This window comes from Xiphias gladius, chromosome 18 (genome assembly GCF_016859285.1).
Source record: "Xiphias gladius isolate SHS-SW01 ecotype Sanya breed wild chromosome 18, ASM1685928v1, whole genome shotgun sequence".
Classification (NCBI taxonomy): Eukaryota; Metazoa; Chordata; class Actinopteri; order Istiophoriformes; family Xiphiidae; genus Xiphias; species Xiphias gladius.
Window position 1 is genome coordinate 8876878 of NC_053417.1, and position 17976 is coordinate 8894853.

General features: G+C 40.9%; 1 protein-coding gene across 4 annotated transcripts in view; it reads right to left on the bottom strand.

Moving 5' to 3' along the window:
* The window catches only part of soga1 (suppressor of glucose, autophagy associated 1), a 105740-nt gene that overhangs the window by 39365 nt on the left and 48399 nt on the right, over positions 1–17976 (bottom strand). For all 4 annotated transcript variants that reach the window (XM_040152348.1, XM_040152347.1, XM_040152346.1 and 1 more), the window contains exon 5: positions 1985–2047. In XM_040152348.1, the coding sequence (XP_040008282.1) occupies positions 1985–2047 (63 nt within the window). The remainder of the gene's footprint in view (positions 1–1984; positions 2048–17976) is intronic.

Below are 17976 nucleotides of genomic sequence, written 5' to 3' on the forward strand. Positions count from 1 at the left end.
TATGTGGCTTGGAGAGGAAGACTAGGCTCGTGTTAGTAGCTGGAGAGAGATGGTGGTGGTGAGAGAGCTACCTTCACTGAAAACTACTTCTGGGGAGATGTTGGTCCTGTATGTTTTTAGCCCTCATCTCTATGCATATTTTTGTTCTCTAAAAACTGAGCCCAATTCCTCTAGAACTCCTTTTTTACAGAGGGGAAAAAGTTTTTTTTCAGTATTGTCTGAGCTTTTTTTGTCACTTGGATAAATAAAGAAGGGAAGGAGAGTTTGGAAAAGTGAAGATGAGGAAAAAAGTTGCTTACTTTTTTGGTGTCTTTGGAGGAGGAGATAGAAATATCAAGAGTGATGCTGAGGCCTGATATTTAATCCAAACATAAACAAAAAACCGGTATGCAAGACTTACACTAAGTACAGACATCTGCAGGATAAGAAGCCAGAAAAAAGGGGGGGATTTAGTGAAGATGAGAGGGAATACAGGAAATGCTGATCTATTTGCTTCAAACTGCACGCGGCTTGTTTGGACAGATAGAGTGTGATCCCCAGAGGAAATAGGTCATAGACAACAGAGAGAGAGAGAACAGAAAACAGTTATGAGCTGTGAGGCAGAAGCACACTGGAAGGATCAAACATGCAAGATTTCTGACATGACAGTTGTGGTCAGTGTCACCAGACAACGTTAATGTGTTTATTATGAACTCAATTTGTGTTTGAAGCAGAAAATATAAGAACAAAACAGCTTATTTAGGGAGAATCTGCACAAAAAAAAGTGATAATTAACTGTCTGTGTACTTCAATTAGTGAGTCACTCTACAGACGCAGCAGGGTTTCTCTAGTGTTAGCTGATATGTCAATAATGTTTTCATCTCCCTGCCTGCCTTATAAATGACTATTTTTCCACAATGAAAATGAGTAGTTTTTTTTGTCATTCATTCATTATTTAGATTTTGTTGGATCTTATTCTGCTTATTGAGTCCCGTTCGTATCATATCAGGATTCCGGTTCTTGTTATGACATTTGAGAATGAACTGACATCAAAAGCAAAAAACATCTCTACTTTCAGCAGATGTAGGCTTCCATAAACAGTTATTGGTCATACATGACGAGCTGTTTTGTGGTTCCTTCTGGCTACAAGATTTAAAAAAAAAAAAAAAACTTCTCCACATGAACAAATTAAATGATAACTGTATTACATTTGTTTTTAATTAAACTGAATATTTTAGTGCTGTAGCTGATTGTGGGGCATTATGATGGGGACATAATAATGCTTAATTTTTATATCATGCTGTAGGAAATGCTTTATCATATACTTATAACAGTATAATAACAGTAACAGTTCAGTATCTGAAAAAGTGGCAGCTGCCTCAGACAACGCTGATGTTATTTATTATCTATATTTTGTATTTTTAGTTGTTACAGTTGACTGTATCCGTGGGTATGACTATAAAGAAAAGGGCCAAAGAAACTGATTTACTGCCTTATAAAGCAAATGAATGATAAGAATCTAAATAACCTTTAGGCAGCAAGGACAATGACAGAAAAAAAAAACATTCAATGGGTTTAAAACTACTTGACAGAAAAAAATCCCCAATCAATTAAAGGGAGAAACCTTAGTATTGACTGTAATATTGTTGTCAGTCATTTTCTATCTCTCTCTCTTCCACCCTCTCAATCTCATTCAACTTTTCCTATTTTTATTCCCGTCTCCTTTCATCCCTTTTCAGCCATCTCTCTCCCTTCTCTTCCTGTTTTCCCTTATTTCTACCTCCTCCAGTTCACTCACTTGTCCTCCGTCTTTGCCTTTAAAATCCTTTCTGTCTCTTTTTCTCTACTCCACTCTCCTGTACTGTGTGTGTGTGCGTGTGTTCGTGTTTGTGCCCCTTTAAGTTGCAGTTGCTGAAAAAGCACTCTATATTGATTAGTGATTTGATGGACTGGTGTAGGGATAAACACAGCTGTGTGTAAGTGTGTGTCTGTGTGTGCATGTTACCTGTGGACCGAGCTTCTTGTCAGGTTTGTTGTTGGGTCGTGCTCCTCTTTTCTTCTGGGAGTTCTGCAACAGAGACACATACAGAGCCTCATTACTAAAGACGTGACACCACAACGACAGTGAACTGTTTCAATAAGATGAAGATGAATTCAGTCTGAGGTGAAACACAGGGAGCGAGGGGATGACCTGCACTGGAAAATAAAGGTCCCTCACTTTTCAATAAATTATTATCCAGATCAATAATTTTCTATATGTTTAGATATTTACATGTGAAATTATTTTTTAAACCACACGTGTCAAGTGTCCTGGATTTTCGTTTTAATTTAAAAAAAAAACAACACTGCTTACACACCGCTTACGTTGTTTCTTACTGCACTGACTTAGGAGGCATTCATGGGCTTTCACCACTACAGTTGTTCAGCTCATTTATGATTTCACCTTCATTTCTCAACAAATCTCAGTCTCAGCTGCCAGCCATTGCACAGACTATGTCTAGCAAGCTGGTCAGAATGTTGTCGAAACCCTTTCCAGTATATTTAAGGCAATTCTGTAAGTTTTCAGGACTTTGAAGGTGACCCTGAAAAACTGCAGGTTTTCCAGGACACAACGTGAATCTCAACAGTTGTCACCAGTTTACCAAGATGCCCTGCCATTGTACCTCTTGAAGTAAAAATGAGACTGTATAAGCCGGACTAATTCTCTCTGCAATAGTATCATATTTAATAAATGTGAGAATGTCTTATGTCTTGTGATCTTTTCATCTTGGGAAGACAGAAAATTAGCCTATTTCTCAAAATGTCAAACTTCTCCTGTAAGGACAACGTGTTTACAAAATATGATTACAGTTAGTGATGGTGAAGCTGGAAATTCAGGTTTAAAATAGTTTGAAATATTATGTGCTTAAGTACTATTTTTGAAAACTATTTTCAAACGATTTTAAACCTGAATTTCCAGCTTCACCATGGCTGTCAGTTCATCCCCCATTTTGTAGAAACAATGAAATGTCAGACGTACAGAAGCAAATTTAACCCCTAAATCCTCCACTGAAACTAAATCAAACAAGAGTGAACCTCATTCCCTATACATAAGACAAGGATAGAGCTACAAAATCCCACACTAACACACACACACACACTTGGGATATCCTGTGGCACAGTTCCTCTCTCTCTCTTGCTGAGACCCAGATGTCATTGCTATGGTGACACTGATCATTCCCATGGTGATTTTAATTACCACAGCGACACTGATAAGAGCATGGAATTACAGTTGTGAGGTGGAGGTAAGAACAGAGAGAGAGACAAAGAGAAGGAGAAAGCGAGGGGGACATAAAGGGAAATAGGAAAAGAAAGAAAAAAGTAAAGTAGGGGCAAAATGAGAAAAACAAAAGTGTGGATATAGAAGTTAATGACATGAATGAAAAGCTGCGTTACATCGATAACAACTAATCCACTCACACACTCTTGTACGCACACATCATCCTCTGTTCATCCAAGTGTCTGCCGAGTGCACTAGACTCTCTCAAATCATCATCCTTCCTTCTCTTCAGACCAATCATGCACACACACACGCACACACACACAACCACACACACGCACACAAAAACACACACACGCATACTCAAACACACGCGCACACACACAAACACACACGCGCACACACGCACGCACGCACGCACACACACACACACACACACACACACACAAACACACACACACACACACACACACACACACAGAGTTAGGACAGACGCTGCAGTGCAAGCAGTTAAGCTTATCTGGCTCAGACCGTTTCCATGGAAACAAGCTACTCTCTGCAAAGAACCACCAACAACAAGAGAAAGAAATGGAGGGATGATGGAAGACAAAGGTGAGAGAGGAGGACAGAAAAATATAAATAAATAATATAGGTGATTTTTTTTAAATTTTGATGGTTTTTCCAGAAATATCAAGTGAAAGTTTGAAGTGAATTTGTTAAAACACTGCAACCTTCCAACACTGAGGAATTTTCTAAATAATTGCTCTCATGTCCAGGTGGAGTTGCAGTGCAGCATCAGCATGAAGGGTATTTGCTTATTTGTCTGATTTTTCTTTCAGCAACTGTCCCTTTCACTCCTCCCTCCATCAACTCTTTCTATCCTTTCATCCTCTCTGCCCTTCCTTTCTTCCTCCCCTCCCTCTCATCCCTTCATCACTCTTTAGGCTATTTCCCGACCTTTTAATTTTTCATCTCCCACTGTCCTTCCCTCCCTCTTGTCCCTCCCTTCTCTCCTCTCTCCCTCCCTAAATCCCTCCCTCTGTCAGTCTCCTAACCCACTTTAGGATCAGTTTATCATGGGGCAAACAGTCTGTTAATGGCTTTAAACTCACTGATCAACAAGCCTGACTGATCATGGAACCATTGATTCTGGCTGGAGGTCGAACAGATGTCGGAACTACTGGATCAGGCTTTCAGCTAAGCAGCGTTCAGTTATTTGGGGGGGGGGGGGCTTCGGCGGAAAAGATGGGAATTAATTCATGCTAGACTCTTGAAAGGGAGCTCATGACACTGAATTTGCTTCATTTGCATGAATGATTCCTGAATGTCCAGCAGGAGGAAAAATTGTGTGATCTGCTGAACAATTGTTTGAGTCTGTGCCTGTTTACACAAAAGCCTTTGTGGGATAAAAATAGTTATAGACACTTATTTTGGGAGGGTAAGTCATGTAAGAGTACCTCCAAAGAGGTACTCTTACGGCACCAATCGGGGCAGGTCAGCGTGGGCAGCAGTGCACAATTTTCAGATGCTAGATGGCGGCGCAATGCAGCTTTCCTGCGTTTCCTTAAACGTTAAAATAATGGCATTTTGAACTGAAAACGCAATTACAATTTAAAAACAAATCCTCATGATGGCGGGCAGTAACTCATATTAACACAGCTGTCATTGCATCATTAACGGGCCTTTTTCATGGTAGGCATTTTGACATTAAATAGTCGCAACATTAATAACATTAACGATGGCTCTGTTCTATTCAAGTGTCCCAGTATGACAGTGAGCCACAGATGCATTATGCCAGGACCCTGAAACTGAAGGCGCTGGAATTAGGTCATTATTAATATAATCATTTAAACCTGCGATTTCTTGTTGTGATATGTGAAGATGTCTGCCACGAAAAAGGCCTATGCATATCTGCCATTTTACTACTTTAAACGGATGCATTTAAACCTGCATTACGTAATTTCTTTAGCCACTTTGGGGCAGTGCAACAATCTGTAAACAAAACTGATATATTATCAGCTTAAATTGATATGGCTGATGTGTTAGCAAACAGTTGCTACTTTACCCATCCAACACACACCAAGCAGCATTAGCATTCATTTGGAGTCTGGTTTATGACCTTCTGATTAATGTAAGTCCAGTATTCACTCTCAGTTTAGCTCTGGTTTAGTCTCCACCAACTCCCGAAAGAAATATCTGGCTCTTTCGCTGCTAAATGTTCCACTGTGTTTTCCAGTTAGCTGCTAACTTTCTCATTCACCTCACTGTCACACTGCCATGGTTTACCGTGACACTTGAATAGAACAGAGCCACGTTAATGATACTACTAACGCCTGTGCCTTTCCCGCTATGAAAAGTGTGATATAGTCCCATTTTGTCTTGGTTGCCTAAACGTCCCTGAACTGCCAAAATGTTACCTGGGTTATCAGCCAGCTGTTAGCAGCATCAACCTGAACACAGCCTGGACCACAAAACACTGACTCAGTTTGTCAGACACTTGCCTAAACTGATAATCATCAGCCTGAAATATGTCTGAGTTGCCACAATTTAGTTGCATCAGCAAACAGCAAACAGCTGCCTGACCTATGACTTTAACAGTTAACTGGGGAAACACATTTCCGGAGCAGAAAGGATGACGTTTGTGGATAAAATCTAAATGGGTGAATACTGTTCATTTCTAAAGATAACTTTCAACGGATCGAATGCTGCATGGTCTTTTTTTCTCAGTACGCTAAAAGACATTGACAGAATACCAGAAAATTATCTCCAGTCACTCTGTTGATACTCTGAGAGTCTTTTCTTCCTGCGTGTCGGTTCTGTTTCTAGGAAGCTACTTTATTTTTTCTGTCACAAAACTGATGTGCACACCTAATTCTCCCTTTTACAAAAGGATGCTTGGAAATGTTCATTATTTATCATGTAAAAAGCACACACGCACACACAGGGTGACCGGGGCCTGCTTCTCGTGTTCCTGAGTCTGCGGGTCTACAGTTACACTGCAGAGAAGATGGCAGGTTGACTTCCATGTTATCTGATAACATATTTAACAGCTTCTGGCTGTGTCCTCTGCTTTTCCGGCAGCGGCTAAGCTTTTGTCAGGTAACGTTTCACTGTACATTTGACAATAACACACACTGATTCTATACAGAAGAAATGCTGATGCAAAGGGAGATGGATGGGTTTGAGAAAATAGTGGGGAAAAGGGATGAAAAGACAGAAGGAGACAGCAAAAGATAGAGGCAGCCTGACTGAACTGGTGGATGGACGGAAACCGATCAGGACAGAGAGGGAAAGAGGGAGAGATGGTTACTGACAGTGAGAAAGAGAGAGACAGATAACAACGATGGCAGAGCGAGAAAAAAGGGAGAGGGAAAGAGAGAGAGATGTTGTCATTCCTCCCTCATGGATGAGGAAGCACAGCAGTGTGAACTCTCCTCCTTCCAGTCCAATCTGATCTGCAGCTCAACCAGCCGTGACAACTGGGCTACAGAGCAGGGTGGGATCAAACACACAGAGAGACCTGATGAAACTCCCTGAGGAAAGTTAGGAAAGTCTGCAAGACAGGGAGGCTAGAGAGGGACAGGAAAATGTAAGACACACGATGAAACTAAACAAACTAATGTTGAAACTCTGGATTTGGCAGCAATATGACATCTCAGAGGTTATGAAATTGCAAACTGAGAGCAAAAGAGGACTAAATACACTGGAAACAATGACGAAACTTAAAATAAAGGCAGCACAGCATGAAATATTCTTAGAAAAATGACAAAATGCAACATCATAAAGTTAATTATAACAGCTGAAAATAGACAGAAGAATGAAAATGGTGTCCTGCAACCTCAACAGACACAATGTGAAAATCTAGAAACAAGAGAGCAGTAGCAAACACACTGACAAAAAATGTTCAGACCTGCTGGATTGAGATGTTACTGCTGCTTTCTGGGTGACGGACTGGAGCAAAGCATCATCATTTTTTACAGTGTGCTGATATGGTTTCAAAATGGAAATGGTTTTAACAGCCTAGTCAGGTTACAGCCTGTCACACGGGTTAACTGACAATAGATGAGATTGCTCTCCGAGAATGGGAGACAGGGTGAGAGAGACACAGAGAGAGAGAGAGCGAGAGAGCGAGAGAGAGCGAGAGAGCGAGAGAGAGAGAGAGAGAGAGAGAGAGAGAGAGAGAGAGAGAGAGAGAGAGCAGCACAGAGATCAGATTTGCTGTCAGTATACAGACTCACCTGAACCAAGCAGGCATTAAATCCTGAGAGCTATACAGCAGAGAACAGAGGGCTTCTACATTGAAATGGATAATAAGGGTATGTGTCAATTTTGACTCTGGTATTTTTCTTTTTACAAGCTGAGGACCTTTTCTTACCTCCCTCAAGGAGGTTATGTTTTCATCCTTGTTTGTTTGTTCATTTGTCAGCAGGATTACACAAAAAAATACTGAACCAATAGGCACTAAACTTGGTGGAGGGATGGGGCATGGGCCAGGGAAGAAACCATTAAATTTTGGTGCCTATCCAGTGAAAGGGGCAGATCCAATTTTTTTTTTTTTTTTTTTTCACATTCCTTAGCGTTACGAGATTTGCCTTGGCGGAGGCATGTGCTCTACCGAGTGCTAGTCTAGTTGTGTTATTTATTGGTCTCATTTTCTGTCTTCATTGTCTTATGAAGCAGTGTGTCACACTTTCTATAGAAAGGTGCTATATACTGAATATGATCTTTACTTATTTCCTACCAGGTAACAACCAGTTTGGACACTTCAACAGGACTCACGGCTGCTGTGGGGATCAAACCTATGATCCAGGTCACCAAAATCACACTTTCGACAGCCGTTTAGTCACTTTCTTTTTTTTTTTTTTTTTTAAACTGTCCATTGTGGGTCCAAGAATGTTATCAATCCTCTCATCTAACTCTCAAAAAGCAAGTAAATAAGTGTATTTTCCCTTTTGGTATTTCTACGCAGACTATGTAACCACTAGCGCACTAACGCACCACATTAATATCTTCGTAACACAAACAACATCGGACAAATGCTAAGGTGGCATTTTTCTGTGACATTTTAAAGCTATTTTCTGATTTCACAGCTCCTGATAGGTGACCTGAACAGTTAGTTTGGGACACAGCTGTGGCCTTTTGCCTTACAGTGACAACGCCACGTATTTCCAGCACTTGTTCATGACAAAGCAATGTTTTCCTGGACATGGACACACGGAATTTTAGGCTGCAGATTTAATACGAGAAACATCACTAGCAACCAAAGTTACTAGTGATGTTGTTTTCCGAGCTCTGCACTAAAGTACAGACTTACTTGGCTTTATCTGTTAGTGGCACAAAAAGAAGATTTTTATACCTTTTTTTTTTTTTTTAAATGTCTAAAAAAAAAAAAAAACTAAAAAAAAAAAACATCTTTTAGTCACTGAAATACTACAGCAAAAATTTTCCTCCCAGGGCAAAAGTTAGATCACATTGCTAGAATATTGAGGGAAGGTGTGTGTTTGTGTGTGTGCACAGAAAGAGAGTGTGGGTTTCTGGAAAGAAAATTGATTTATTTGAAGTGCGTGCAGCAACACACACACACACACACACACACACACACACACACACACACACACACACACACACACACACACACACACACACACACACACACACACACACACACACACACACACACACACACACACACACACACACACTCTCGCAGGCAAGGGGCTAGTCTCAGCCTGAAAGAACAGGGCACTCACGTCTCATCATCACCGCTGCACCGACTGGAGCAAAGAGTCTACACAACAACACAGCACAGCAATTGGTTGAATAACTAGGGTGTGTGTCCGTGGATGTGTGTGTGTGTGTCTCAGATAAGGATGGATGGAAGCAGAGGGAAAGAGAAGAGTGACAAGGGGAATCGAAGGAGATAATTAAACAGCACTATGCCTCCTACTGCTGCTAACAAACACAGCTCAGAGCCAGTGATCTTAAACAAATCTTTAATTCAGCTCATTAATGAGAAAAGGAAACCAATGAATCTTGGTTTTTTGATCTCTTTGGGTTTTTTTAAAAATTGCCATATGGCATTAATAAGCAAAATAAATGAATAAATAGACATTTTTCTGCTCAAAATCCGGCTATTAAGCAAGTAAAGGCAAACCAGTAACGTTCATATAATAATACAAATGTATGCCTGTAATGTTGTCAGCTGAGTCTAACATCAGATGTATTCTTAGTCACACTTGATAACAGTTTTCACTGAATTCCTAGGTTGCAAATGCAGCGTTAAGCAGCTCTCTCTGCTTGTCTGCAGGCAGACGAAAGCAGCTCAGAGCACAACGGAGCAGAGCAGATAAGGCGAAAGCAACACCAGCGTTTCGCAGATCCCCTGTCGGCTCAGCTCATTACTACACACTATCACACTGTTACCACACTCTGCAGTGTCTCATACACATTTTGTGAAAACATTATAAAACCCAGCTACTGCTGAATTAGGAAATAAACAGGCCATTTACCATCAGTGCTTTGAGAATAAAGCCTCTTTGTCTGCTGTGATGTTGTCGATAAGCCTGGATTGAGGACCTTAAATGAAATAAATCTGAATAAATTCTATTTTCTGCACTTGTTCCTGAAGTGGTATTGCAGGATTAATCCTTTTACTGCAAAGCAAGGAGGCTTCACATTACCTTAACTAACCTGCAAACAATGCTGCTGTGTTGCAGATATTTTGATCTACTGTCTTCAGTGCTCTTCAGTGCCATTATGTGGTTTCCGTTCATTTCAGGTGAATGATTTGATAATCTATTAGTTTAGTCTTGAAATCTACTTTACTTTCAGAGTCTGCTAATTGATTTTCATACTAGAAATGCAGAAGTGAATGAGAACAATGGCTGCCTGCAACGGAAGAAAACATAAATAACTGCACGCACTGGAAATGAGGAAGCAAAAACTCAAAGTAAACATAATTTATTGTTAATGAGATAAAACGTTTGACTGCTAACTGTTGCTAACAGCAGCTACTGTGGCCACATTTGGTATTTACAGAATAAATAGACATTCAATTTCTCTTCATTTCCCAAGATTCTCTTCAATGAGCTGCTTTGAAGACATCCTCATAAGATGACCTGAATGTGCGGGGGAAGTGGACTACAAGAAGGAAATAATAAACATGTCTCCTGGTGTGATCATGCTATGATGTAGTGCAACAGTGTCCTGAGAGGAGAAGAGGAATAAATTCAACACTCTCACGGAAAAATTGCAAACATAAAAATAACTCGTAAAGAGGGGAGAAAAAAAAACAGAGAAAGAAAGGAAAAATATCAGTGGGGAGTCAGAGTGGTGAGTGGTTAGTAATGGACTGGTTTTCCAAAATCATCAAACTGTTTGGCCCATTAGGCCAAAGCGTTCAAATGAAGACCAACAAGCTGCCCATTAAAGGTGTAAATATGATTTAAATGCTGCATGTTGTCACAAAACTTCCTTATTTAGAAAATGGGTGTAGGAATAATCCTGGAAGGAACATCTGGAACAATCAAGCATTTTAACTCTTGAAATGAGCAATTAGTCGACGTCAGATTGGACTTTCTAGTCAAATGCAAAACAAAACCCTCTTTTTCTTGCATACACACACACACACACACACACACACACACACACACACACACACAAACACACTCGCTGTATGTGTGACCTGTCTGCTTGTGCACAGTACACTGTGTCTCCATGTGTTCACGTTGCCGCAGAGAAGGTGGGGATAACAGGAAAGAGACAGAAGACATGAAGAAGTAAGGAAGTAAGGGGAGGAAAAGAGCTGAGAGAGCATTTCACAGGTGATGTAGGTGGGCAGAACAAAGGGTTTTTTCCCTGAAAAGATAAAAGAATAAAAAAACAAACAAAAAAAACATTTATTAAAGCAGCCCTAGAAATGCAGTTTGAAGCTGATAACCAAGCGATACAGAGAGACATGGAGTGTGTCCACTAAGCCCCCAGACCCCCAACCCCCACCTTGGTGTCTACCAGCCAAGCAGTGGAACAATGGAAACCATATCCCACACTGATGCTCAGACTGACTCACAAGGAAAGCCCATCTTGTCTGTATTGATTATGTTCAGATTAAAGCAACTGCTACCCAAGCACAGTATTTGCAGTGTAATTTTATACTAGTGCTCAGAGGCATTTTTGAGCTTCATATATTTTGCCTGCTGTGAAAAACAAACCTAAAACATATGCTATGCACATGCACTTTGTATTTGCTGGCCTCCGGTATTTTCTATCCTCTCAGGAAACATTTGAAAGAATATGAAACAAGAGTTTTGTGAATGCCTCAACATCATTATCAGCACTTCACAAAAACTTGATTTTTTTTTTTTCAAAAGCTTTTCCAAAACTGAATGCACATACCGTACTGTCACCTCTCTTGAGATGGATTTTCCTCCCAAAAAGTGGTGTTAATCAGTCTGCCGCAGGCTTAATGAAAATTCTGCGCTGTGCACTATAAATGATCATGAACCCTGCTGTGATTTAGCTGCCGTTTCCTGGCCAATCACCTGAAGTTAACCTGATGTGCTCCAAGCAGACACACATTACACTCCTGCAGTTACAGTCCAGCTCTCAGAGCTAGTATCTGTTTTCTTATTGTTTTGTACTTAGGCTCATTTAAACATGATTATTTAAAAGGATGCCTCTCCTTTATGTTTGTATCACACCCACTCTCTGAGCTTGGCACGTTTTTAAATGTTCCCACTATTTCTGCTGTAGTATTTTTTTGTTTTGCAAATGAACAGTGACACGATCAGCTCGCATTGCATCTGTGTGTAGCTAAAGCCAGGCGAGTGAATGTTCAATTACCATCCCATTAGCATAGCATTAGCACAGCAACAAAACGCCGCAAGACTAATAGGGGATGGATATGATACTCTACATCTGAAAAGAAGCTACACTTTCCCTCCTCGCACTCTCTATCTCCATTTTCCTTCTCTCCCTCTCTCCTCCCCAATAAGCAATCAAGACAACAACAGGCTGTGTTCAAAAAAACAAAACAAAACCAGTCTCCTCCTCCTCTTCTGTTTACTTTGGCTCTTCGCACACAAACGCAAACACACCCTGAAATAAGCAAACAAAGCCTCAAGAATCAAGGAGGACTACGAGGACGGATGGAAGGAAGAGAGGAGAGGAGAAATGAAGAAGGGAAAGAGGGAGGGAAAGGAAAATGTGCAGTTCTTTGTTACCAGAACCACTGTTCACTTCTAGCCACTTCCATTAAAGAAAAGCTTGTCTGTATGTCTGCCAATGTTTGTGTGTGTGTGTGTGTGTGTGTGTGTGTGTGTGTGTGTTTGTCTCCAGACACTCTGCTTATTAAGGCAGTGTGTTAGTAGGTGACCTTGCGCAAATGAACACCCCTTCAAGAACAGGCCTGAATGCTTTGTATTGATCTGATTTATTCAAGTGTGTATCGTGTCTGTAGTAATGTGCTCATGTGTGTGCGTAGCTGTGTGTATATATTTGTTTATGCAAGCAAGAAATGGGTGCGTGCACTACATATAATTATGTATGGAAGAATTTTTGTGTGTTTTATGTGCGTAGCCTGTGGCTGTTGGAAGGTAAACTGAGCTACGTCTGTGAGAATGGACTGAGAGGAGGACGAGTGTGTGTGTGTGTGTGTGTGTTTGTGTGTGTAGCAGACGTCAAACCTCAATGCCAAATGCCCCTCTCTCCTCCCACCTCACCTCTTTCCTCCCCCCAGCCCTCCTCAGGGTCTTATTGTCCCTAAACGTTCATTAAAGGGCTAATAGTCTAATTTAATCTACAAACCAGCCAATTTCTGTTTGACTTTTGCAGGTTTCTGTAGAGTATAATGATAAAGTATAATAGTATTCATTATCAAGTGATGTAGGAATTATTTTGATTGGTTAACTGATTAATTCTATGCCCACAGCAAGCCCCCAGAGCTCAAGATGTAATCTTTCAATTCCTTGTTTAGTCTGAACAACGGGAATAAAACACGGAGGGATTCCCTCTGTAAGTGTGTGACAAGGAGAAATTGGTTTTGCCTTTTGAGTTTTGCAACTTCCCTTTAAAATACTGGGACAGTTTTTCCGGTGTGTTCTTGAAGAGGAAACTTGAGAATTTTTGATCAGAAAATACCTGATTACGTAATCAAAGCCTAATTCGAACCACCGCAAACTGCTACATCAACAAGAACGTGAAAGCCCAAGGGCTGTAAGATGAACTGAGTCAGGCCAGAGAGAGAGTCACTTTCTTCTGCCATGTCTGCCAGCAGGTTGCAGCAATTTCAAAAACTCAACAGAGTTGTTTTTGCATTCATGTTTCTACAAAATGATTTGTGGTACGATACAAAAAAACCTACTGTAAGAGACAGAGCTATATAATACGTGACAAAGGCAGAGACATCAGTGTAATGACAGAGTGTATAAATGAGGTGAGGACAAAAAGCGAAAGTAGTTTGATGGAGCAGGAGACAAAGGAGGAGCTCGCACGTCTGGAGAGTTTAATATTTGATCGTCTGACCCACTCCCCCTGAGGAGAAGCTCCAGCAAGCAAGAGATGCAGCATCAATTTACATCCCCCAGCCTCCCAACAAAACGCCTCAACAACCACAGACCATAAGACGTTGCCGTGGCAACGGCTTTCGCAGCCTGTCGGCAAAGCACCCCGTTGGCAGCACATTAATGAAACGAGAGAAAGAGGAAGAGGAGGAAGGAAGGGAGGAGAAATACATGGGGGGAGAGGAGGGTACAGAGGGAGCGATGAATGATAAGGGGGGTCGGAGGTGGAGAGGAGGAGAGAACGTGAGAAAAAGGATGGAAGGAGATGAGAGAGAAGGAGGAGGAGAAGAGGAAGGAAGGTGGCTGGCCTGAGCAAGAAACAAATCAAAAACAAAGAAAGCACAGGAAGCACACGACCCTTAAAACGCTCCTGACACGAGGCAGCCTGATCTCTTCAAAACCAAACTCATACGAGAGAGGCAGTTGTATGAGTTTGCATTATTATACACATGGAAAAAGGTCTTCTCCCCACTGCTGCTCCATTTTATAATTTCAGTAGATTTACGCAGAGCAACAAGACTGCAAAGGTGATTCATGGCTTTGAGTCTCATAATTTGTTCCCAGAGACAAGAAACACAGGATGGAAATTACTGACTACAAAGGCCATTTTTTCCTGGAAAAAAACAAAACAAACAAACAACAAACTATGTTGACTTTAACAATGAATTGACTAGACAAAAGTTAAACACTGCTCTTTTGTTCTCGCTAAAGTGATGGCTAGCTTTATAGAAAAAGGTATCCCAAGTGTCATGATTGGTGGTTGCTAGGTTGCTACATGACCTGGCAAAACCAAGTTGACACGACATGCATGTGAGGAAAGATGATTCGTGGGTCCATGAGTGTCTAAGAAATATAAGATGGAAATTATTATGTGTTAGGAACAATATGGAGCAAATAGTGGTGATGGAATGTCTAAAATCTAAATCTAGCCTTCAGTTAAGCTGCTGACACTGAGAGGCCTCAATGGGGAAGGCTAGTATCCCAGAATCCCTCTCACCCCTCACCCTTGTCTCCCTTCACTAAAACCACTCACCGAATGGCTCCTCTCCATGTCTCACTAACAATGCCCCGACACCGAATCTAAACTTCACTTAGAGTGAGTCCTCAACATCACATCCAGTGATTTCCACCCTCACCATCGATCCGGGACAAAAGGCTAATGACAAGTGTACCTGCATTAGTATACCTATGTAGCAGCGTGTTGACTGTGATCTCCGGTAATTAAATGAAGAGTAATTAAAGCATTAAACGCAAAAAGATTCAGATAATAGCTGTGTATTTTAAGTTGCTGTGAACAGTATTTTGCTTTGAGTTGCCCTTCATTGTAATGTGTTTGTCATCTCGCCTGGTTTAACAAGGGTTACACATCCCGTTGCGCGCCCGCCCTACCTCCCTCCCTCCCTCCCTCCTCTCTCGCTTGCAGGCACCTGAGCTGCCAGCAACTGTTCTCAACAGAGAGAAACCATATGTGAATGAACGCACACATATACAAGCTTCTCCATCAACACAAGAGAGTCTCCATCTGGTGTGCGTGTGACAGAGGGTGTCCCAGCAAACCCCAACACACCCACCCTGTTATATCCTATAAATAGAGAGCATCATCTGCAGCCAGCCTCTCCATCTCACAGCACAGTTTAGCCAAGAAGGGGCTTCTAATGAGGTGAAACCTTAAATCAACCTCCAGGGCATAAGCGCCAAGATTAGAATTTGTCAGAAAGTCAGAGCTGAAGTGACAAAGCAGGAAGTAAAAATCAAACACGAGGACCGATTTGTCTTTTTTGTTTTTAAGGGTAAAGGTCATAAAACTCAAACCAGAAGAGAATAAACATTCCACGCTTTTAAACTACAACTCACTTTCACACTTTCTGTAGCAACTGGATTATTATGTTGAACTAAGCTTTGTTTTTTTTAGTGTCCTGCTGGTATTTGATACAGAGTAGAGCTGGTGTGACATGGTACAATATGATTCACAGTTCAATACAACATTATGCCTTTTACTCGTGAAGACAGATCGCTCTGCCCTGAACGAGTTGTTTTTCTCACTCACAGCTCAAAACTAATTTTGCTTGGCGTGTGTGTCTGTGTGTGTAAATGAGTGAAGTGTAGTGTGTATGACAAGTTGACTGGGTTGTCCAGTAATTGGCAATGGGAACTGCACCAACTATTTCAAAGAGTGTGTGGTGGTGTGTGTGTGTGTGTGTGTGTGTGTGTGTATGTATGTGTTTGTGTGGGTCTGCATTTTTGTCACAATTGGTTGTGAAAAAACTCATGTTGGATAAACTATTATGAAATATTACATTAAAATAACATCAGTTATTATTTCTTAAGTGACACAATATGTGTACGAATAAATTTAAAGTATTATAATAATATCAAAAATATTAATAATATTAGTTCTATAAGGGCTACTTAACAGTGGGTCTGTTCGTACATTATTTCCAGTACCACGGTAGAAACCCACAGGAAACGACATAAAGGTCCACGTTCCACTTTCATAAAAGCAGACTTTGTGCTTTGAATAATAACAGCCTGTTTGATCTCACTGACAGCAGAACAAAGCCCGGCACTGATGGACATGTCAGGGTTCTGGTGACCTTTAGGTGTGTCTGACAGTTCAAACACACCGACGAAGATCAAACACAGGCACCACACACATGCATAAAGGTGACATGGGTAACTGCTTGAAATAATTCATTTTGGCACATTAGTGTGATTACTAATAAGGACACCGACCTCTGCACTGCATTTTTATGGCTCATGGTTTTTGGTTGTTCCTGATTTGTGCTCATTTTTAAAGGAATAGTTTGACATTTTGGAAAATGCGCTTGGTCGCTTTCTTGCCGAGAGTTAGATGAGAAAACTGATAGCACTCTCAATAGCACTATTCTGTGCAGTCAGTGTGAAGTTACAGCCAGCAGCCAGCTAGCTCAGCTTCGCTTACGGGCTTGGAAACTGAAGAAAAACAGCTAGCCTGACTCTGTCCCAACTTAAAGCTCATTATTAACTTATTACATCTCCAGGGAGACTCCAGGAAGTGACTGGCCCCAACTAATTCTTGGCAAGTAAGCAAAAGTGTGTTTTCCCAAATATATTCCTTTAATATTCACAATAAATACTGATTATTCAATTTGTTTAATATAAAATGATAAATAACATGCAACCCAAGCTGTAATCAAGTTGTTGATGTTATTAAAGTTAATTATCAACACTGAAACAAAGAATAATTCAAAATTGTTCAGGATATTTTTCTGCTTTGATGCCTTGTGTAGCCAAATAAGGGCGTAGTGGCGGATGTTGCTGTCTGCCCCAGTGTTTTTATAGACATTGCCACTGGAAGGGGGTGCCAGAGTTGAAGATTTTACAGTGCCGTGCACTGCTTTTCTAATAAGCATGATGTAAAGCTTCAGCATCTCTGGTATAAGCCTTTTTGAATTTCTTGCAGTGAAGGATGGTAGTAGCATCAGAAGGCTAATGAAGAAAAACAACAGGTTTTCCTCCTTAGTAAAGACAAAAGAAGAGGGAGAAACGGCAACAACCTAATTACCGTGGCATTTATGGGAAATTATGCTCTTCATCTTGAGAAAAATTGATACAAACAATACCTGTGCTGTAAGGTAGAGGCGACCTATCCCCGTAATTACAGAAGACTATGATTATTTGTGGCTGTTTCACTGATGTTGACTGCTGTCACATGTCAAGGTTTAAACGTTTAATACGTCTCTTTACTGTGTTCTACTATGGCAAATGTATGGATCTGATTTGTGACAACCAACAAGTCCTCCAACCTAAACGGCCTTTTGTCCCTATCCTCACATACGAACTATACGAGCATACCAGCAGAGGGCGTACTGGACCTTTGTTGTCATGGTAGCAATAACAAACATCCACTAAAGGCTAAGGAAACGGTCACAGTTTTGATAGGTTTAGGCACAAAAACTACTAGGTTAGGTCGTGGTTTGGGTTAAAATAAGTACTTCCTTAAGGTTAGAGGACCTTTGTCGTCATGGTTACAATAATAAACATGTGGAATGGTAATGGATAAATGACCTATGCTGGCGTTTTTTTTTTTACAGGAGGACAGTCTTGTGACAACATACACTGTAGTTGCCCTTAACATTTGGTTTTGCTCCAGTGCGACAAGCATAATGAATTGGCCCAGACTTACATTAAACACACCAC